General features: G+C 44.9%; 1 protein-coding gene across 2 annotated transcripts in view; it reads right to left on the minus strand.

The window, feature by feature from the left end:
• Nucleotides 1-23,213, minus strand: part of LOC135713053 (ras-related and estrogen-regulated growth inhibitor) — a 41,440-nt gene that overhangs the window by 16,104 nt on the left and 2,123 nt on the right. For both annotated transcript variants that reach the window (XM_065236137.1, XM_065236136.1), the window contains exons 3-4: nt 3,158-3,214; nt 2,989-3,062 (exon numbers count right to left, since the gene is read on the minus strand). In XM_065236137.1, the coding sequence (XP_065092209.1) occupies nt 2,989-3,062; nt 3,158-3,214 (131 nt within the window). The remainder of the gene's footprint in view (nt 1-2,988; nt 3,063-3,157; nt 3,215-23,213) is intronic.

Raw genomic sequence — 23,213 nt, forward strand, 5'->3', positions numbered from 1 at the left:
AGCAGAAGTGCTTGGAACAGTTCTATAACGTTGTGTAAATCAGCTTGTTGTGGTGAAATCAATAAAATGCACTTCTCACAAGAGATGGTATACAGTTGACCTAAAGCTTCTAAAAAATGAACGAGATGAAGCATATATGACGGCTAGTGGAAGTTGGGAAGAGCAAGATTGGGAACGATATAGGGTCTTACGAAATGAGTATTCTCATTCTGTGAGGAGGGCGAAGGCCTTATACACCCAACGTAAAATTGAAGAGAATAAAAACGATAGTCGTTCCCTCTGGAAAGTGCTTAAAACGTTATGGAATAGTAAAAATCGTAATAGTAAATGTGTCAAGTTTGATGGAGTTGACATTGAAGATGAAAGTGAAATATCAGAAAAATTCAATGGATACTTTGTAGATAGTGTACGAGAAATTCACGACAGTATTGAAAATGTTCATGATGATACGGCACTAAATGAAGACTCAAATGAGAGGTGGAATATTTTCGAACCAGTGACGATGGAAAACCTCAAGAAGGTAGTTAATAATTTGAATAATTCCTCTGGTCTCAATAATGTAAACCTACAAGTGTTAAAAGATTCCTGGGATATGTTAGGTGAGTACCTATTAGGAGTAGTAAATGAATCTCTCGAAACTGGAGAGTTTCCGCGAAGCTGGAAGCAATCAGTTGTTATTCCGATACAGAAGATTAGTGGTACAGTTAAGGCTGAGGAATTCAGACCCATAAATATGTTACCAGTTTACGAAAAAGTATTGGAAAGTATAGTTCGAGAACAAGTCACTGCATATCTGAATTCAAATGAAATCTTAATTGCAGAACAATCAGGTTTTCGACAAAATCATTCATGCGAATCAGCGTTAAACTTACTTCTATATAAATGGAAACGTATGCTAGAGGCTCGTAAAACTATAGTAGTAATATTCTTGGATTTAAAACGTGCGTTTGAAACTATTTCACGTCCTATGATGTTGAAAACACTAAAAAAGTATGGATTGGGAGGAAATGTCCTCAAATGGTTTGAATCCTATTTAAACGATAGAACACAAGTATGTAAATATGGTGAGAAGGTGTCATCACCCCTGACAGTTCCACTTGGAGTACCGCAAGGAAGTGTGTTGGGACCACTATTATTCATAATGTACATCAACGATGTAAAGGCAGCGATAGGATCATGTGAGCTGAATCTTTTTGCGGATGATACAGTTATATTCTTTGGGTCTAAGGATCCCAAAGAAGCCTTACAAAAAATAAGAGAGGGAATCGTTCAAATTACTAAATGGTTGAGGATCAAAAAGTTAAAATTAAATGTTCAAAAAACTAAAATGATGATTATATCTAATAAAAGAAATCTGAATCTTAATGAGTTTAATGTTGATATAGAAGAAGAATTGATAGAAAGAGTACAGGAGTTTAAATATTTAGGAGTGAAAATTGATGATTAACTAAATTTTAAGGTGCATATCGATTATGTGATTAGTAAAATTGCTAAAAAACATGGAATTTTATCAAGACTGAGAGGAAAGCTTCCGTTTTGGAGTAAAATTTTCTTGTATAAAACGTTAATTGCTCCCCATATAGATTATTGCTCATCGATTCTGTTTCTGGCAAGTGAAACGCAGATAAAACGGTTGCAAAGGTTGCAAAACAGACAAATGAGATTTATTCTTCAATGCAACAAGTATACACCAATCAGAATGATGTTAGATACACTGCAGTGGTTATCGGTTAAAGAACGAATAGTTTTCAATGTGTTAACAATTATATATAAAATGACACAAGATCTTTTACCAGAATATTTGAGGTCAATTTTAGTTAGTGGAAATGATATTCACGAGCATCGAACAAGACGGATTAATGACTTAAGAGTAGTTCCATTCTCGATGACATCGACGCAAAGGTCAATTTATTATAAAGGAATTAAAATGTTTAACTCCCTTCCAGGAGTTGTTAAAACAGCTAGAACAGTACCTGAATTTAAAAGAGGATGTGTGCAGTGGATAAGAGTGAATTATAGATAATTAAATAGGTGATAGATTATTATAAATTAGGATACTGTTGTTTTTTCATTTGTGAATTTTAAAAGTAAACATAAATATAAGTCGGAATGAATTGATTAAATGTTAGATTTAATGAAAAACTTAAACTGTATGTAACTGTATTATGAAATTATCGGATCGATAAATAAACGAAATTTATTATACCAAGTTCATTTAAGTAAAGAGTTAGAATAGAATTTATATAGAGTAACCCATGATTCACCCATTCAATTTGTCACTAAATACATCAAGATGATTCAAAAATCAAATAATTTGTTAGGGAAATAAATTATGTTCTATCTTATCGGAGGGTTAAACTTTTTTTTCCGTTTCACTTTCATTAACTGAGAAACCCTCATCGTATGCATTCTCCTGCTGCGCGACATCTTCGAAAACGTCCGAACATTAAAAAAATTCGTAGTCCTACGTCAACAATGCGGTTGTGTCTTGTACACCACCCTCCAACTTTTTCTTATTCAAAAATTGCCAACGGGGTGGCTTTCGTCCCCAAGGAAGGACATGACCCCCCCAACGCACCGGAGCTGGGCTATTATGAAGCAGGCACTACTGAAGCAAAATTGGGTTTCCGTACAGAAGAAGCTGCAGCCAGAAATTGTACAGAACCTAATGAGTGGAGTTAAGCGTAAGGTGCGAGCGTACGGTTATGGTATTGAAGTTGAATGAGATAAATATTAGGATAAGGTTAAGAAAATGTTTCAAGTGAATGAAACTTTAGAGTTCAAAAACATGGATGGACATCAAAATCGGATGAAAAGTGACGAAAAGGGTTAAAGGTTGCCTCCCCAAGATCCAGAAATGTTGACTTATTTTCATGTTACACAAGGACACATTGAGTAACACAGTAGAAAACTGACGAAACTAGTCCAACCAAGAGTTACATCGAACAAACAAAAATTTGTCAGCTATTTGTCACCATGATTACGTACCTTCGGACAGGTATCCCAAATTTCACACAGCACCGCTTCGCCATCGACCATGATTTCATATTTGTGTCTATTTTCTGTCAACCAAAGAAAAAAAAAACAAAAAATAAAAAAAAAAATGATGAAATTGACAAAGCAAGTGAAAAAAAAGTCACCGGAACAGGCCACTCACCTGCTTGATGATCATACTCGCCAATGTACCGTTTTGTCAGGAAACGAACCGTTAGCGCTGTGGAAATCGAGAAAAAAAGCAAAAATTAAAATATTGTCCGCATCGGCAGAAAAAAAAAAAAGAATGGGACATCTGGAATGTACAAAGGCACTACAGGAAAGGAAGGGATGTGAGTGGAAATTTGCAGTCAAACATCGAGAGTAATAATAATTCCGCTTAATTATTCAGGACGGCGTCGCTTCGGTCGGTCATCGGCCGATTGTCCACGTGTCAGCGGGGGTAGGAAAAAAAATCACAATCATACTTGCGGTTACAATCATCATTGTGATGAATAATTGATCAAACGTCACCGACGACAAATGGCTGACGTTTGGGGGCGAATGGCGACGGCGGATAATCAAACTCAAATATTTTTGCAAATGGAAATTCTACGCTGGATCTGACCGGAGTATTTCATCGACGAATAATTCGTTTCCCCCCCTCCCCCAATTCAACTTTTAATGGTTACTGAAAGTTTAATATTAACTTTACACTCGGTTTCGTTGGTTTTGCCGAGAGGGCTGCACGTTTAACGGTTTCCTCAAACTCAAACATCAGTAGGTATCATAGATCGGTGGTAATTTGACTCCAACAACAGCTGCTCATCAATTTCAAACCGCTCGCTGGCTGCTGCAAGGTCGTCTCGCCTTGTTAGACACCAGCACCACCGAGCGACGACGTCGCGTCGTTCGGGAAAATCTGGTTATTTTTAGCCTTACTTCGTCGACGTACGGCAGCCAAGATCAAATGGCACGCACCGTCGCCGTCGTCGCCGTCGTCGTCGATGTCGATCGCTTGTATGTTTATACTGATTCCTCAATAGAGAACGAGCAAATTTGTTTACAACTTGACGGGCAAATTTCCCGAATCCATGTGAGCGTAGTCGACGTCGTCACTCAACTGGCGGCCGCGCCGGTGCAACGATCTCACTTTCACCACGCAGCGATACCGGATGGATGAAGTTAATTTTTTGTTTTTTCGGCGGCATCGATGACTACCCCTTCCTATTGGTTGTTTTACATGTTTTTCGGTGAGTCGCGAAATGGGAGAGAAAATTTGGTCAACATTTGGCACGTGCGGTGGTTAGACTGTTAATTAATTTCAGCGCACTCATACAACCATCCCATATGTGTGGACGTACTTGTAAACCTGGGAGGACTCACTTAAATTTCGACGTTAAAATTGTTGTTATTTGCATTCGGTCTGGGTGGTGTGCCGATGTTGTTTATATTATTTTTGCAAAAAGCAAAATGCCAATCGACCGCCTGTTTCGAATCTTGCGCCTTTAACGATGATGGATCCATTAGTCATCGACCGAGGAGTACAATTGACAGTTTTAATGGTTCACATTAACAATAAGAGAGGACGAACATTAATTTATGGAAGCTTCAACGTAGCATTTAATTGAGATAGCTAAACTATCGTGAATGTCACCGAAGTGGTTTTTTTTTTATTTTATTTATTTTCTGTAACACTCTGTTCCGCAGTTGACTGCCATCACTGACATCAGCAGCGTTGCCAGGTCATTTTCAGAAAAAAATCTGGACCAGGTAAAATATAAAATCTGGAAAAATTTGGAATGCTCCAAAAAATCCTCTTATTAACATAATGCTATTGTAATCAAAGTGATGTGCCAATCTCCCGTAAAATAGATCAGTATGATCATCTGGAATTTATTTAAAGTACTAGAATGGTTATTAATTACAGTTTTAAATAAATTAATTACAGCAAATAGCTTGTTAGCATTGCTAAAATCATCCAAAAGTTGAAAAGTATTGACACGGTGTGAGAAGCAAAGAATCAAGGAAAATTTATGGGATGGATTTTTTGAACTAATAGTCGATGTAGTCCTTACTAGTTGATGCAGTAACAGAATTTGAAGATTTTATTAGTTTTAAATAATTCTAATATTGCTCTGAAGTTGATCAGATTTACAGTTTAACTCTTGACATCATACAACACAGACAGTACACACAACACCCAGCAGACCAGTAGGCAATTTTATTTTGAAGCAAAATTCACCGGGCTGAAGTGGGAATCAAAGCCTAACATCGTGGAACTCATACACAGTTTACCGAAACTACGGGTAACTCCACTATTCGCATGACCATTATGCAAAAGAATAGTTTTATCGTATTACAAAAATGAAAGTCGGATAGCTTAATTTTTAAAGTCTCAAGATCTTGCAACGATTTATATTTTTCCTGCGTCCCAGATCATGATTTTTTTAGTCTGAATTTACTTGGAACTCTTTACAGGATATCTTCGCCTTTTTTTAATTCAATTCAAATCGTCCTAGAATTTCACCATATTTCTTTTCTATATTCCTCTAAAATAATCTTGAAAATATCTAAACTTTTCCTGGGACATTTATTGTTTATTGTTTATCAGTCAACAGGTAAATTGTTTACCCCAATGACACTTGTTCTACGACTAAACATAAAACTCGTTTAAAACTACGTTTATTTGTTTCTCGTGACACGTTGAAATCGTACACATAATAACACCGGTTGAATACACGGGACATGCTTCGCAAAGGTTCGTGTAAGCCATAATTAGTTCTTGCCGGAGGGATGGTGATAAACGAGTGCGACCGAAGATTGCGACGACGTGTGTTGATGTCCAAGAGACTAAGAAGCGTAGGACTGTCAATGTTGCCTTGCAGAAGATCCCCAACAAAGCACGCTTTTGCCACGTTGCGTCTTGCTTCTAGTAATTCCAGATTTATAAGAAGACAACGGCTTTCATAACTGGGCATGTTGAATGGATCTCTCCACCTAAGATGACGTAGAGCGAACCGGACGAATTTTCGCTGAACAGCTTCGATGCGTTGAGTTTCATTCTGGTAATAAGGAGACCAGACGATAGACGAATACTCCAAGATAGGGCGCACAATTGAGCAGTATAAAGCTTTTAGGCAGTAAACGTCCTTGAACTTTTTTGCAAAGCGAAATAAAAATCCTAGTTGCGATGAGGCTTTAGACACAACGTACGCGACGTGATCCTTGAAGGTTAATTTTGTATCAACCAGAATTCCCAGGTCCTTGACTGTCGAATCACGTTGATTCACGCCTCCCAAAGCATAGCTAAAATGGAACAGTGATTGCTTGCGGCCAAATTAAATAACCGAACATTTGGAGACGTTCAGCGACATTCGATTAATATGGCACCATTCAGCGAAGGCTTCCAGTTGTTGTTTGCAGAAAAAACGCGTCTTGTGGTTGCTTAATCATGTAGTCATCGGCATACGGGAGTTTTAGGCATTTCAAGGTGAAATTGACATCGTTCATATACAGCAGGAATAGAAACGGCCCCAAGTGACTTCCTTGGGGAACACCGGACCAAACCGGAAAGGAGGGCGAAACGTGGTATCGGTCATACTTCGACCGGTTAGGTAGGATCGAAGCCAGGAAAGCAAGTTACTGTTCATTCCCAGCTTGTCGAATTTAGCAACTGCGATTTGATGATTCATTTTATCAAACGCCGCGAATAAGTCTGTGTAAATAGCGTCTACTTGTTGACCATTTTTTATTTGGCGGATCGCGAACGAAGTGAAACAAGTCAAATTAGTTGTCGTCGAACGGTTAGGCATAAATCCGTGCTAATCAACCAAAATGTAGTGTGCTTAGTTCTGAACCAACTTATGCAGAACGATCACCTCAAACAGCTTAGAAGTGGCGCTCAACGCAGCTATGCCCCGATAGTTCGAAACAATCCGCTTGCAGCCTTTCTTGAAAACTGGGAAAACATACGATTGCTTCCAGCAGTTTGGGAATACACCAGTAGCCAAAGATAGGTTGAATACTCTTGCTAGTGGTGTTGCAAGTGTATCCGCGCAGCATTTGAGCACAAGCGATGAAATCCCATCCGCACCACATCCCGTGGAGGATTTTAAATCCTTTCCGGCTGATACAACCATATCGTTCGAGATCACGAACTGTAGTCCAGAGGCAGAAAATCGAGGAACATTTCTGGTGGCGACGGCTACATCCTGCGGGTCGATGTGTTCATTAGTGAAAACATTGCTGAATTGAGAACGGAACAGGTCGGCGATGTCAGTGGTGGAATCAGCTTCGAACAATCCGTAGGTCATCGTAGAGGGCAGTCCGGATTCCATCCGTTGGTCATTGACGTAACGCCAAAAACTTCTGGGATTTGTCTTGAAGCGCCTTTGCAGATGGTCCTGATATGCGTTGTACAAACGATTATTAAGTTGGTTGTATTCAGTGTTCGCCGCCATATATCTCGTTCTCGTGGAGTCCGTGCGATACTTGCTATGTCGTCTGAGAGCTGCCCGCTTCACAGTCTTAAGATGCTTGAGGTCAGCATTTGACCAGGCTGGCTTAGCCGGCTCGTGTCTAGACTTCACGGGAACGAACTGATCGATGGCATACCACAGGATATCAGATATGGTCGACGCAGCGAGGTTGGCATCACAATTTTGAAGCACCTCGTCCCAATCGACATGTGCGAGGAACTCGTTCATGCTGTTGATGTCAGCCTTTCTGAAATCATAGACGATGCTTTCAGAGGTATCTTGGAAGCGTTGCAGTGGACTTATCTTGAATTCCATCAGTACAGGAGGATGATGCCTGCAGATTTTAACGAGCGGTGATGGAGCATGCATAACTGTGCTGTGCTCGCAAAGTTCCTCACTGACGAAGCGTAGATCAAGCGTACGATTGTTTTCATTTGCAATTCCACTCATTTGTCTGAGTCCAGCGGTGCTATACGCATCAAGCAGCTTCCGTGATGCCAGGCTAATCGAGGATCGTGATGTAATCGGATACAGGGAACCATGTGGACTACGCTGCCAAGAGATCGAGCTCAAGTTGAAATCGCCTAGGATGACAACTCTTGGTCCTAACTGCGAAACCACCCAGTTAAGCGAATCGATATGCTTTTCGATCAAAGATTCATCGTTTACTCGATCAGGGGGAATATACACAACTCATAGGTAGAGTGTTGCATCGACAGTAGCAATTGCGATCCATATTTGCTCAACCGCCGAGCCATCAGGAGGGTCGAGCGTACGGGATTTAAAACTCGAGCAAACAGCCAGCAAAACACCACCTCCAGTGCTTTTGTTGCTATTCGAAGGCGACCGGTCTTGTCAATAAACGGAATATGATTCGCCAAACAACTGATTCGTTGAGGTATGTCCATTGAGCCAGGTTTTGGCAAGTGCGTAAACATCATAGGAACCGTCGCTGAAGGCTAATCGTACTCGGCGAGAGAGCTGTTGATCCCAGCAACATTTTGGTAGTACATCAGGACATTCGAAGAAGCAGGTGCAGCATTACTTGCTAGAGGCGCAGTCCTAGGGATTGAAGATTCGTCAGAGCGGGGATTGCCGTTACTAATAGGATACTTGCCATGATAGGCAGCTTGGAAGACCCCATCGCCAGCGCTAGACTCAGGGCCGGGACGACTTGGATGGCAGGAACGAGAGAACTGCGACAGGTTTTCGATGATGGCTGGAGGCACGACTGAGCTAGGCGGGTCAGGGGCTTCCGTAATGCTTTGTGTCAGGCGTCCCGGGTTCGATGGCGGTGATCTTGGTTGCGTTGGAGAATGGTGTGAAGACGTGTGAAAAGGGGTGGAGGACTAAGTGTCGGTGTATTGTAGCCAATAAGGTCCTCGACGCGACACACGCTAGAAACGTAATGTCGATCAGGTAGTGAAAGCATATGATATTCAACGTACTTGCCTTGAGCAGGCTGGAGGACCACAACTGCAGACTCGACAACAGGACCGCGACGACTAAGATGATCGCTGGCAGCAAGACACGGGACTGTGTCGGGCTGAGAAGAGGTCTCCAAAGTGCTATCTAACATGCGTCGCGGGGTCCTTAGTCCATCATGGCTTGCTTCGTTAGTCAATCGTCGTGTTTCGTTGTCAGTTAATTTTTCCGGAAATTTGCGGTGGTCGATCGTTGATCCAGTAGAACCAACAGAAAGAATCAGTTTTTTGAAAAATTGACAAATTTCCGCAAACGGATACCAACGGACCAGGACGAGGGTTCCAACGCCAGTTCCTTGAGGTTAGGGTCCAATCCGATTTTGTAAGAAACAAACGTCAAGTTTGGCGCACCACATCAGCAGCATCCGAAGTACACAAACAACGCGCAACGATTTTCTGCACGTCACTGTTACTGATTAGCGGATTTAAGCCAGTCATGTACAGCCAAAACTTTTCTGGTGCCGCAGCTCGCGCGATAGACGGCACAGCAAGATGAATCTCGCCAAAATCAATCGCCTTCGTTCCGTTAACGGCAGGTACATATATCTCCGGTCTACGGTCTTCACGGTGGTCTACGGGTTTTGGCCAAGGTAACGGAGTGGGAACGGGATTTGTCTGAGTAGCAATTTTTTCAATTTTCTGGCTCAGTTTTTCCACCACGATGGACAGCTCCTGTATTTGCTTAGGCAAATCAGCAAGCGGTGGCGTATCAATGTGTTGGCACCTTAGGTTATCGGCAAGATAAGTGTGAATGGACCGGTCGTTCAGCACAGTTCTACAGGGAGGATAAATAAACATTGCCTTCCCGGCTGAGAGTGCTTCTTTCATCGTGCGAGAATTCAAACCACAACACTGTTGGTTAATGTGATAAGAAGCCTCACAAAAACCACAGTAAATTGGCTCGAGATCATGGATCTCTTGTTTGCACTCACCACATTGTTGTTTTGCCATTTCGGCTTCACTTGGCTTCCCACTCGCAAGCTTGCTGTTGAACGCCTTCTTGTAGGCAGGCACAATAACACGGACAGAAACGTGTCAATTTTTTTTTCTCCGTGGAACAGTCCGAATGATACAGTTCACGGTGAATCTATGTATTTTTTTTCCTTTGGTTTGTTTTTTCCGTCGATCTTGTTTTCCGTGCTCAGCACCAATGCTACCGACGTGCCAGGAAGGCAGCTCCCACACCTGGACCCTACCATCAATCGACCCATCAACTCATGAACCGGGGACCAACGGCTTTACTTCCCATCCGAAGGAAGGCGTGATCAGAGATGTTATGCCTCAGAACATCCCGGCGGCGCCGACTGGGATTGAACCCAGGCCTGCTGGGGTGAGAGGTAATCACGCTTACCACTACACCACCGGCACCGTTAAAAATCTATGTATGTAGCGGACAATAGGCGATGAATCATGAAGGTAATAAAAACAAACAGCTACGGATCAACACTTTTTGATGCAAGAGCGGTCAACACAGAACCAAGAAAAATCGCGACGGAACAGGCAATAGACCGAAACTTTATGTTGGTGCCACGACAAAGCACTTTGGGTATGCAGACAAATAAAAACGGGTGTTTAAAAACGCGTATTAGGGTAGATTTGGAAAGAAATCTGGAGCACAAAACAAGAAGCGGTAAACAAAAAGCAAACCGTGTTGCCGAAACTTTCTAAGAGTTCTTAGCATTACCTCTTATAATCTCATATAAATCACTCTCCAATCCCACAACTCCCTCAAATCAGTAATAATTGCCAAGAAATTCTTTAAATGTTCTTAACAATTTCCTTGGCACACTCTTCAAAATGACCATCACACTGTTCTTAGACTTTTCCGATAATTCCCTTTAAAATGCTTTGTTGGTAAGGTCAGAATAATTGTTTTGAAATCCTTTTCAGTATTACCTAAGTACTCAAGTACTTTGCCAACATTTTATTAAAATTAATCTCCATAGAAACATTTTACAGAATTCCATTGAAACTATTCTCACGATTCGTATCAGCATACACACAGAGATTATTTTACTGGGGTCAGTAATTTTTTACTGGGTTTTCAAACAGCTGAAAAAGTCAGTAAACTGAAAATTACGGTCACACGTAATGCAACGAACAATTTTAACATGTTTTATTTTTATCATCAAATAAATGTAATAAGAACACAGTCTGTATAAATTTCAAGAAAAAATCACTTTTATACAATTTTTTACAATTTTTTTAAGTTTACTGACTTTTTCAGCTGTTCAAAAACCCAGTAAAAAATTACCGAACAGGGAGGCCGTGATTCTGTGTGTACTCTTTAAGTTTCATCATACGAATTTTCTATGATTTCTCTTCCGGATTGTATTTCCTTTATTGACAAAATCTCCATGCAATTGTCATCAGAGTTGACAAGACAATTGATACCGTCATCAACCAGAGGTTGCATGACTGAATATTTAACACTAGAAAACGGACAACACACCACACCCATTACTAGACCAGTAGGGAAATTTTTAGGTTGCCAAAATTTGAACCGGCTGGAGCGGGAATTGAACCCTCACTCCTAAAGGATGGGTGACGCCGCACGACCCCCAAGCCCACAAAGATGGATGTAATTCTACTCAGAAGTAGTTTGAAATTTTCCTTTGATTTCACAAAGAATTCGCCTCACACTTGTTGCTGCTAGGGTGGGGTGCCTAGGGGGCTACCAGGACAAACACCCCGGCAGGCTTGACTAAGCAAAGGCCTACTAATGAGGGTGGGTCATTCAACGACCTCTTTTGATGGCTAGCTCGATCTGGAGGTCAATTCTTAGTCTCAAGGTCGGCTGGAGTAATTTACCGGGCTAATCAGGACTCGGATGTTGTATGATTGAATGGAAAAAGCTACTGAATTACACTTTGGAGATTTATTTCCCTACAAATTACATGCTCTGTGTGTGTGTGTGTGTGTGTGTGTGTGTGTGTGTGTGTGTGTGTGTGTGTGTGTGTGTGTGTGTGTGTGTGTGTGTGTGTGTGTGTGTGTGTGTGTGTGTGTGTGAGTGAGTGTGTGTGTGTCTGTGTGTGTGTGTGTGTGTGTGTGTGTGTGTGTGTGCGTGTGTGTGTTTTTTTTTTTTTTTTTTTTTTTTTTGGCAAGGAGGAAACCTTCAAAAAGGCCATCGTGCCACCGCTTGACGACTGGGCGCACAGTCGCGGTGACACGGTGTGTGGGATTCTTACCGCACTAAAACCTCCTTAGACGCCTTGCCCTTTTCCCCCGGAACCACTTGTCGTATTACTTCGGAGGGGGCCGTGCATTACGCACCTCACTTTACCTCAGCTAATTGGCGCTTCCAGTTCGCTGATCGTCTCTCCAATTTGTGAGCCATTTATCTCCCAGCGTCACGTTCTACTCGGTTATCCCTGGTGGTGGATACAGCCTACTCTGACGGAGAGTTCTCCCGGCTTCGGCTTTCAGTTCGCACTTGTGTGAGCACATTACTACTTTCTAGTTGGTCTTCCCGCCATTTTCGCTGCAGCGCTGACATGATCTGCGTTACTGCTCTGCTGACGGCGTTAAAGGTGCCCTCCTCTCGACACATTTCTTCGACGACATTCTCCGTGCTAAGGGCGAGCATATCCTCTCGCACATCATCAAATCTAGGACATTCGAAGACCACGTGCTCTGGTGATTCTTCCACATTCCCACACTCCGGACAGAAGGGTGACGTTGTGTGTCCGAACCGATGCAGGTACTTCCTGAAGCAGCCATGACCAGACAGGAACTGCGTCAAGTGGAAGTTGACTTCTCCATGCTTCCTGTTCACCCAGGTCGAAAGAGTCGGTATTAGCCTGTGTGTCCATCTACCGTTCTCTGCTGCATCCCACTCCTGCTGCCACTTAGCCATCGACTCCGTTCTCACCATTTTTCGTACTCCTCTGGTTTCTCTCGTCATATAGCACTCGTAGTCCTCCGCCAAGGTGATGCCGATTGGGATCATACCGGCGATAACGCATACTGCCTCCATCGAAATGGTTCTGTACGCACTCACGACTCGCATGGCCATGAGCCGGAACGTACTGCTCAATTTCCTTTGGTTCTGCTTCGTTTTCAGCGCTTCAATCCAGGCTGGACCTCCGTACCTTAGTATTGATGAGGAAACACTAGCCAGAAGACGTCTCTTGCTGCTGCTTGGACCAGAATTGTTCGGCATGATTCTGGCTATTGCGTTGATGACCTTCGTCGCCTTCTCGCAAGCATATTCGATGTGGCTATTAAAGTTTAGCCGGTCGTCGATCATCACTCCCAGATACTTAAGCATGCGCTTCGAAGCAATGGTGTGCTCTCCAACGGTAATCTCTGCCCACTGCACTGCTTTGCAGTTACTGACCAACATCACTTCTGTTTTGTGGTGGGCTATCTGCAGCTTCGCTCCTTGCATCCAGTTACCAATCGTATCTATCGCCTCAGCCGCCAACATTTCCACTTCTTCCAGCGTCTCACCGGTTACCGTCAAGACGACATCGTCCGCAAAGCCAACGATCTCAACTCCTTTGGGCAGCTTGAGCGTCAGCACGCCATTGTACATTCCGTTCCACAGCGTAGGACCTAGAATGGAGCCTTGGGGAACCCCCGCCGTGATTCTAAGCGATTTCTGCCCCGTGTCTGTCACGTAGACAAGGACCCGGTTCTGGAAATAACTACTTAGAATCCTGCAGAGGTAGCCTGGAACCCTCATTCTATGGAGCGCCTTGGCGATGGCCTCCCAGCTGGCGCTATTGAATGCATTCTTGACATCGATCGTAATCACGGCGCAGTATCGATTTCCTCTCCGCTTCTGTTTGGAAGCTTTCTCGGCTCTGTCAATCACTGTCCGAATTGCATCCACCGTCGATCTCCCTTTCCGGAATCCAAACTGTCTCTCCGACAATCCGTGTTCACTCTCCGTGCATTTCGTCAGCCTGTTGAGGATGATCCTCTCTAAGAGCTTTCCTACAGTATCCAGCAAGCATATGGGCCTATACGATGCAGGATCCCCCGGCGGTTTTCCGGGCTTCTGCAACAGCACAAGCTTTTGTACCTTCCACCTATCAGGGAACTGACCATCGTCCAGACATTTCTGCAGCACCATCCTGAACATGTCCGGGAACGTCTGGATCGCCGCCTTCAACGCCACGTTGGGAATTCCATCCGGGCCGGGAGCTTTATTCGCTTTCAACCCTTTCGCTGCTGCTATGAGTTCCTCGTTGGAGACTTGTTCAACGTTGTCTTCATCTACCTCGCCATATGGTGTAGGTGGCCAGTTCGTTGGGTCATGCTGTGGGAAAAGTCCCTCCACGATGACTTTCAGCTTGTTGTGACACATTTCAACCGGCATCGTTGGGCCTCTGATCTTCGCCATCGCAACTCGGTATGCGTTGCCCCAGGGGTTGGCATCGGCATCGCGGCACAACTCCTTGAAACTATTTGACTTGCTCAGCTTTATCTTTCGTTTCAGTGCAGCCCTGGCCTCTCGGAACACCACCCTGCGCTCCTCTCTGTCTGCTTCTGTTCTTGCTCTCTGAGCACGCCTTCTGGCTAGAAGACAAGTAGCACGGAGGGTGCTAATTTCCTCGTTCCACCAGTAGGCTGGACGCCGCCTGTTCGTTGGCTCCAGTTTTCTCGGCATAGTTGTGTCACATGCCCTTGCTAATAATTCGGTCAACTCATTCGCACTTAGGCCCGGGACGCTGTTGTCTACCCTTAGAGCTTCGATGAAGAGATCCTTATTGAATGCCTTCGTCTTCCACTTCCGCTCGCTTACTTTCGTCCTCCGCATTTCCACCGGTGTTCGTTCGCCGATACTGTACCGGATCGCCTGATGGTCACTATGGGTGTACTCCTCGCACACTGTCCAGTTCATATTTGCCATTAGCGACGTACTGCAGAAAGTAACGTCGATAATGGATTCCCTACCATCTTTGCGGAAGGTGCTGATGGTTCCTTCGTTGGCCAGACTGACGTTCAACTTTGCCAGAGCTTCCAGCAGGCTATACCCTCTTGCGTTGGTACATCTGCTCCCCCAATCCACTGCCCAAGCATTGAAGTCTCCTGCGATGACGACTGGTCTCCGTCCAATGAGCTCTTCGGTGAGCCCATCTAGCATCTGGTGGAACTGCTCAATTGTCCATCTCGGGGGTGCGTAGCAACTACATACAAAGATTCCATTGATTTTGGCGATCACGAAACCTTCATATGAGCTTGCCACCACTTGTTGTATGGGATACCTGCCCATGACTTGTATGGCCGCCATTCCTGCTCTATCCGCCACCCAGTTACCATTATCGAGAGGGACTCGGTATGGCTCTGCAATGATTGCAACGTCGCACTTTGTTTCCGTTGTTGACTGCCACAACAGTTGCTGTGCTGTGTTACAATGATTGAGATTTATTTGGGTTACCTTCATTATTGCTGGCCCACCATCGCCTTCTTGAACTCAGGGCACCTGAAACTTCCCGTCACATGGCCATTTCCGTCCTCCTTTTTGCAGAGCATGCACCTCGGTTGCTTTGTACAGTCTTTTGCAACGTGCCCCTTCTCTCCGCATTTCCTGCACAGATCAGATCTGTCAGGGCCTTTGCAGTGTCTCGCCTGGTGACCGAAGCCCATGCATTTGTAGCATCTCTCCATTTTCTTAGATACCCGAGAGATAGCTTTCAACGGGCACACTGACCACCCAACCTTGATTCGGCCAGTCTTCAGCAGCTCGTTAGCTGCGTCCGAAGAAAGTCGTATCAACGCCGTCTGCGTGCCACCATACGCCTTTCTCAACCGAATTGCCATCGGTACGTCTCCCAGGTTGCATTGCACCTTCAGCGCACTTTTTAACTCGTCTTCTGTTGTGATCTCGTCCAGATCCCTGCACTCGACCACTGACTCCTGGGATAAGGCTCTTACGTTCGCCGTCTCGCCAAGAGATTTTTCGACGAGCTCCTTAAAAGCTGAGCTCTTAACCGTAGGGTCCCTTTTCAGCTCGAATAGCATCTCGCCTTTCTGGGTTCGCCTGGTTTTCACCACATTCTCGCCTAGTTGTTTCAACTCCGGATCGTCTCTCACTTTCCGGAGGAGTGCTGCGTAGGACGTTTTGTCCTTCGCCTCAACAACCAGAGCGTCACCCTTGCTTCTCTCCCTACGAGGCCTAGGCTTCTCCTTATTCTTCCTGTCTTCCTTCTTCTTCTCTTCCTTCTTCCTCGCTTCTTTTTCCTTCCTCCTCGCTTCCTCTTCCTTCTTCCTCACTTCATCTTCCTTCTGTTTTTTCTTCCTCTCCTTCTGGTTCTCGACTTTACGCCACGCACCATTTTCTCCCATCTCCTTGATGCCTTCCTCGTCGTCCCTGCGTTTTTTGGGCTCCTCCTCATCTCCTGGCGTGTCCCTATCTCTCTTTTCAGGACGTGGATTTGTGGGTCCCTTCGGAGTCTCATGTGCTTGAGCCAGTCTTATGCTCTCCTTGGCCTCCAGCAGAGCCTTTTCGGCATTTTCGGCCCTTTTTCTCCACTCTTGACATTCCCGATCTGCCACTGTTATGCCGGATTTGATACCGGTCACAAGTTGCTTGATCTCTTTGTGTACGTTGTTTTTATCCTTCACGAACACATAGAGATCATCGATCTTCCTCCTGACCTCCGTCATTTTGGTTCTCCCGAGCTGCAGTTCTTGGGATTTGCTACTACTGGATATTGGTGTGAATATCTGGCTTAGCCCAACGCCTGGCTGCTCTTCTTGAAACTTACTGCTGCTGCTGGAACTCGCAGTGACCCCCAGGTTCGACACTGGTGATCTCTGCAATATCCCACTCCTTGCGAACACGTTTGCTCCTCCGTTTTCACTGTCTGGCGTATTGCCGTCGTTCTTCATATTTTTTTTGGTTTTTTCATTTTCTTCATTTTTATTTTTTTCTCCAATTTTATCCATTCTGATGGGTCCCCCCTTCGGGCCGCTATCTCCACTCGTTGTATGTAGTCTCCTATCGTGATCCCATGGTTATCTATGCAAGCAGGGAGGCCATGCTAGGGTTGACACGGTCCTTCATGGGGGCCGTGTTCAGAGCCAGATCGGCGTAAGTCAGGAATGTTACATCTGAGCCTACTACTCACCAATCACCAATTGGTGACGAGTTTTGAACGTATCCGGAGGCCTGCCAAGGTTTTACCGGGACGGGGGCAGCCGCACTATTCGCCCACTCGCCATTTCAAGAAGGTGTCACCCTTCTTTACTTAGGGAGCAGAATAGCACGACTGTCAGCCCTGTAGCGTGGTATCCAATCCATTGTACCGTGTCGTGTCCATAGTTCCAAGCCGTATCCAGTATGCCGTAATAAGGATCTTACTGGCGTCGATCCTAATGTGCCGGTTGGCACTCCTGCGGGTTGACGAAGCATTTCCTCTATCGCCGTGTTATGGTTACCGCGCCAGTGTTCGCGTCGCACCCCCTCACTTTGCTATTGTCAGAAGGACAACATTGCCCAGGCTACACCACGGGGAGGCGTGAGGTAGGAACTTGTGAGAACCAGAGCTAGGTTGTCAACTCACCATTTGTAGCCCTGCGTGTGTGTGTGTGTGTGTGTGTGTGTGTGTGTGTGTGTGTGTGTGTGTGTGTGTGTGTGTATGTGTGTGTGTGTGTGTGTGTGTGGGTGTGTGTGTGTGCGCGCGTGTGTGTGTGTGTGTGTGTGTGTGTGTGTGTGTGTGTGTGTGTGTGTGTGTGTGTGTGTGTGTGTATGTTTGTGTGTGTGTGTGTGTGTGTGTGTGTTTTTTTTTTTTTTTTTTTTTTTTTTTTTTTTTTTTTTTTTTTGGCAAGGAGGAAACCTTCAAAAAGGCCATCGTGCCACCGCTTGACGACTGGGCGCACAGTCGCGGTGACACGGTGTGTGGGATTCTTACCGCACTAAAACCTCCTTAGACGCCTTGCCCTTTTCCCCCGGAACCACTTGTCGTATTACTTCGGAGGGGGCCGTGCATTACGCACCTCACTTTACCTCAGCTAATTGGCGCTTCCAGTTCGCTGATCGTCTCTCCAATTTGTGAGCCATTTATCTCCCAGCGTCACGTTCTACTCGGTTATCCCTGGTGGTGGATACAGCCTACTCTGACGGAGAGTTCTCCCGGCTTCGGCTTTCAGTTCGCACTTGTGTGAGCACATTACTACTTTCTAGTTGGTCTTCCCGCCATTTTCGCTGCAGCGCTGACATGATCTGCGTTACTGCTCTGCTGACGGCGTTAAAGGTGCCCTCCTCTCGACACATTTCTTCGACGACATTCTCCGTGCTAAGGGCGAGCATATCCTCTCGCACATCATCAAATCTAGGACATTCGAAGACCACGTGCTCTGGTGATTCTTCCACATTCCCACACTCCGGACAGAAGGGTGACGTTGTGTGTCCGAACCGATGCAGGTACTTCCTGAAGCAGCCATGACCAGACAGGAACTGCGTCAAGTGGAAGTTGACTTCTCCATGCTTCCTGTTCACCCAGGTCGAAAGAGTCGGTATTAGACTGTGTGTCCATCTACCGTTCTCTGCTGCATCCCACTCCTGCTGCCACTTAGCCATCGACTCCGTTCTCACCATTTTTCGTACTCCTCTGGTTTCTCTCGTCATATAGCACTCGTAGTCCTCCGCCAAGGTGATGCCGATTGGGATCATACCGGCGATAACGCATACTGCCTCCATCGAAATGGTTCTGTACGCACTCACGACTCGCATGGCCATGAGCCGGAACGTACTGCTCAATTTCCTTTGGTTCTGCTTCGTTTTCAGCGCTTCAATCCAGGCTGGACCTCCGTACCTTAGTATTGATGAGGAAACACTAGCCAGAAGACGTCTCTTGCTGCTGCTTGGACCAGAATTGTTCGGCATGATTCTGGCTATTGCGTTGATGACCTTCGTCGCCTTCTCGCAAGCATATTCGATGTGGCTATTAAAGTTTAGCCGGTCGTCGATCATCACTCCCAGATACTTAAGCATGCGCTTCGAAGCAATGGTGTGCTCTCCAACGGTAATCTCTGCCCGCTGCACTGCTTTGCAGTTACTGACCAACATCACTTCTGTTTTGTGGTGGGCTATCTGCAGCTTCGCTCCTTGCATCCAGTTACCAATCGTATCTATCGCCTCAGCCGCCAACATTTCCACTTCTTCCAGCGTCTCACCGGTTACCGTCAAGACGACATCGTCCGCAAAGCCAACGATCTCAACTCCTTTGGGCAGCTTGAGCGTCAGCACGCCATTGTACATTCCGTTCCACAGCGTAGGACCTAGAATGGAGCCTTGGGGAACCCCCGCCGTGATTCTAAGCGATTTCTGCCCCGTGTCTGTCACGTAGACAAGGACCCGGTTCTGGAAATAACTACTTAGAATCCTGCAGAGGTAGCCTGGAACCCTCATTCTATGGAGCGCCTTGGCGATGGCCTCCCAGCTGGCGCTATTGAATGCATTCTTGACATCGATCGTAATCACGGCGCAGTATCGATTTCCTCTCCGCTTCTGTTTGGAAGCTTTCTCGGCTCTGTCAATCACTGTCCGAATTGCATCCACCGTCGATCTCCCTTTCCGGAATCCAAACTGTCTCTCCGACAATCCGTGTTCACTCTCCGTGCATTTCGTCAGCCTGTTGAGGATGATCCTCTCTAAGAGCTTTCCTACAGTATCCAGCAAGCATATTGGCCTATACGATGCAGGATCCCCCGGTGGTTTTCCGGGCTTCTGCAACAGCACAAGCTTTTGTACCTTCCACCTATCAGGGAACTGACCATCGTCCAGACATTTCTGCAGCACCATCCTGAACATGTCCGGGAACGTCTGGATCGCCGCCTTCAACGCCACGTTGGGAATTCCATCCGGGCCGGGAGCTTTATTCGCTGTGTGTGTCTGTGTGTGTGTGTGTGTGTGTGTGTGTGTGTGTGTGTGTGTGTGTGTGTGTGTGTGTGTGTGTGTGTGTGTGTGTGTGTGTGTGTGTGTGTGTGTGTGTGTGTGTGTGTGTGTGTGTGTGTGTGTGTGTGTGTGTGTGTGTGTGTGTGTGTGTGTGTGTGTGTATGTGTGTGTGTGTGTGTGTGTGTGTGTGTGTGTGTGTGTGTGTGCGTGTGTGGCGTGTATAGTGCATGTTTTCAACAACTACCTGGCCAGCCGGCAACTGTTGGATCTTTTGTGCTACTCACCGTTCCCTTTCTCTGTACTTATCGTACCCATTCTCTTATGTTTCATTGGACTAAAATTGTTGGCTCATCACCTATTCCAACAGTTGGTAGTAAACTGTGGTACTGTATAGTGTACTAAAACTAGGGGTATCAAATTGGCAATTATTATTCAAATTCAAATGGAAATGCAGAATACGATAAATATACAGAAATACATCAACAAATGTTACAAACGGTAACACACTTAACTGTGAACTATTTTCAGAATTACCTTAAAATTTCCATAACGTCCAACGTTGATGGCCTTTAATAAATAAAGTAGCAAGTTTGTTTTTTTTTATTATTTTTTATTAGAGGGTAAATCAATTGCAGTGATATTTTTAAAGAAACATGTTTGCAAATATGAGAAAATCTGGAATATATTTTAAAAAATCTGGAAATACACGTGGTCTATCTGTGTATCTGACAAGACGACTAAAAATCTGGAAAATCCAGATAAACCTGGAATACTGGCAACGCTGGACATCAGGGAGGCGACTACATACGTAGGATGGCCTCTGAAGATCCCAATAACCCTGGCTGGGATTGAGTCCATACTAGCATTGAGTGATATTGAGACAAGAATCGATTTTTTTTTTTTTTTTTAGAATAATCGATTCACCGATTTAATCAATCATTTTGAATCGACCTTTTGAATCGATTAATTTGAATCGATTAAAAATGGCACAAAAATGTTTCATATATGGGTCATTCCAGCTCAAGTGGGTATAGAATTTAAAAAAGTTGTGGTCGATGTCACCGATTTGAGCCAAACTTGGCCAAAAAGCTTATTTCGGCATTCTGAACAAATGCTTTTTTTTATTTTGCTCTAATGTGCCTAGATCCTTCTGGGCTACAACTCTGGATTTTCGAGATTTTCGCCGAAGTAATACAAAACATATAGTCAAAGTTTAAAAATATTATTGTGCCAAGCTCAAAACTACCACTCACTCATCTGGTCATATCTCAAAAACTATTTGTTCAAATGATTTGCTCTTGAAAACACATCAAGTAGCAGAGTTTTCCAAGGTGTACTAAAACTGTTAACCCAAAATATAAAGAAACAAGAAATCCCGCCCATGGTGAAAATAGGCCATTTTTTGACAATTTGGATACCTGCCGGTAATCAGCCTATTTACTGTAGTTACTATAACAAAAACAAAATGTGGGTACATCTATAAGTATCCACATTAAAAAAAGCCTTCAAATTGACGTTGTAGATTAATCTCTTCTAAAAGATGATATTTTTAAAAATCTCGAAAATCCAGGGTTGTAGCCGAGAGGGATCAGGGCACTTCAGAGCAACATAAAAAAAGCGTTTGTTCGACCACAAGTGGTGTACCAACTTGAGCTGGAATGACCCATATAACGGATCAAAGGAAAGTTGGTGCACATTAGGGCCAAGTTCAGTCTAAAGTTGTTATTCCAGTCATCGTCCTGCAGTCGTCCTGAACCTGTGTGTGGGCTTGGAGAAGGGGTCTTCCAACCCGCAACTCAAGGTAAGTATGTTCGTGTCATCACCAGTTCCGCTCCTGATTCGTCCGTTGCTTCCAGCGCCTCACGGCCTCAAGAGCAACAACCGGCTGGTTCGACTGAAACGTCATACTCCGATGGCTTCAAATCCCAGATCACTGCACCGGATCTTGCTCGCCACGTTTTGGAACATCCCAGACCAAAACGCGCTGCCTGCTGCCACTCAACCCAGTCGCGCTTGCTGATTCCTGTCATCGTAGTCGTTCTGGCCCTGTGGTTGAGAATGATGAAGGGGTCTTCCAACCTTCTACATCAGGCAAGTATGCGTTTGTTGAAAACAGTTCTTCTCCTGATCCGTCTCTGTGTTCCAGAGTACCACCATGCTTGTTTCGGCTGATCGATCATTCTGCAGACCTCCAACCGACGTCGTTCGACCGCCTGTTGGTGTAATACCAGAACGTTCGTGGCCTGCGAACAAAGATTGATGATTTTTTTTCCTGACTGCCGTTGACTCTGACTACGATGTCATAGTTCTTATGGAAACCTGGCTCGATGACCGCATTAATTCATCTCAATTATTTGGCAGTCTAATCACGGTTTTTCGAAACGACCGCAACCACCAGAATAGTACCAAATGATTGCGGTATCCAAACGCCAAAGCTCCTGCATCGATCCTGCTCCAGTTTGCACTTCTCTAGAGCAGCTGTGGGTCAAAATAACGACGCCTCGTAGATCAATAAGTATTGGCGCTATGTATCTACCTCCAGACCGGAAATCTGATTCGAGCAGCATTACAAACCACATCAGTTCGATTGGTACCGTGTTCTCTCGACTAGAACAAACCGACCTAGCTCTGGTATTTAGTGACTACAATCAGTCTGGGCTCTCATGGAACGTTCCTGCAAACGATCTTCCTAGCATTGATGTTCTTCGCTCTAACATGCCCGCATCCTGCTGTGCTCTCCTTGATGGTGTCAACCTGCATGGCTTAACGTAAATCAACTCGATACTGAATAGCTATCCTAGAAGCCCTCAGAGCCTTTGATTGGCATCGACACCAATCATCCTGCGTTGGAAGTTTCCATCAACCTATCTTTTCCTGTTCGCTACGATAACCCCCCTGTTGATGTACATGAGCTCGACTTTCGTAGAGCAGATTTCGTCGCGCTGAGTCACTCGCTTACCCAGGCAGATTGGCAGTTCCTTGACACGTGTTCATCCATTGATGAAGCCGTAAACTACTTCGCTGAGGTCGTTGGCCGGGCAATAACTGATTCTGTCCCATTGAGGAGACCCTCTCCCAAACCCGCATGGTTCAATGCTCGACTACGGAATTTGAAGCGTCTGAGATCGAAGGACCTCCGTAAATACTGTCGTACTCGTAACCTACTCACCAAATGATTATTTTCAACAGCAAGCAACGAGTATCGCACATACAACCGCATTCTTTACAAGAGCTACACAAGGCGTGTACAGGCTAATTTACGGCTTAATCCAAAGCAGTTCTGGTCACTCGTGAATACCAAACGAAACGAGGAGGGGCTACCAGTTGAAATTCACCTGGGTGATAGAATCGCCAGCAATTCCCTTGAGAAATGTAATCTTCTGGCAGAACATTTCAAAAGCATTTTCAATAATACTACGGCTTCGT

Source organism: Ochlerotatus camptorhynchus, unplaced genomic scaffold (assembly GCF_037179485.1).
Source record: "Ochlerotatus camptorhynchus isolate MF236.1 unplaced genomic scaffold, CSIRO-AGI_Acam_v1.1 ptg000530l, whole genome shotgun sequence".
Lineage (NCBI taxonomy): Eukaryota > Metazoa > Arthropoda > Insecta > Diptera > Culicidae > Ochlerotatus > Ochlerotatus camptorhynchus.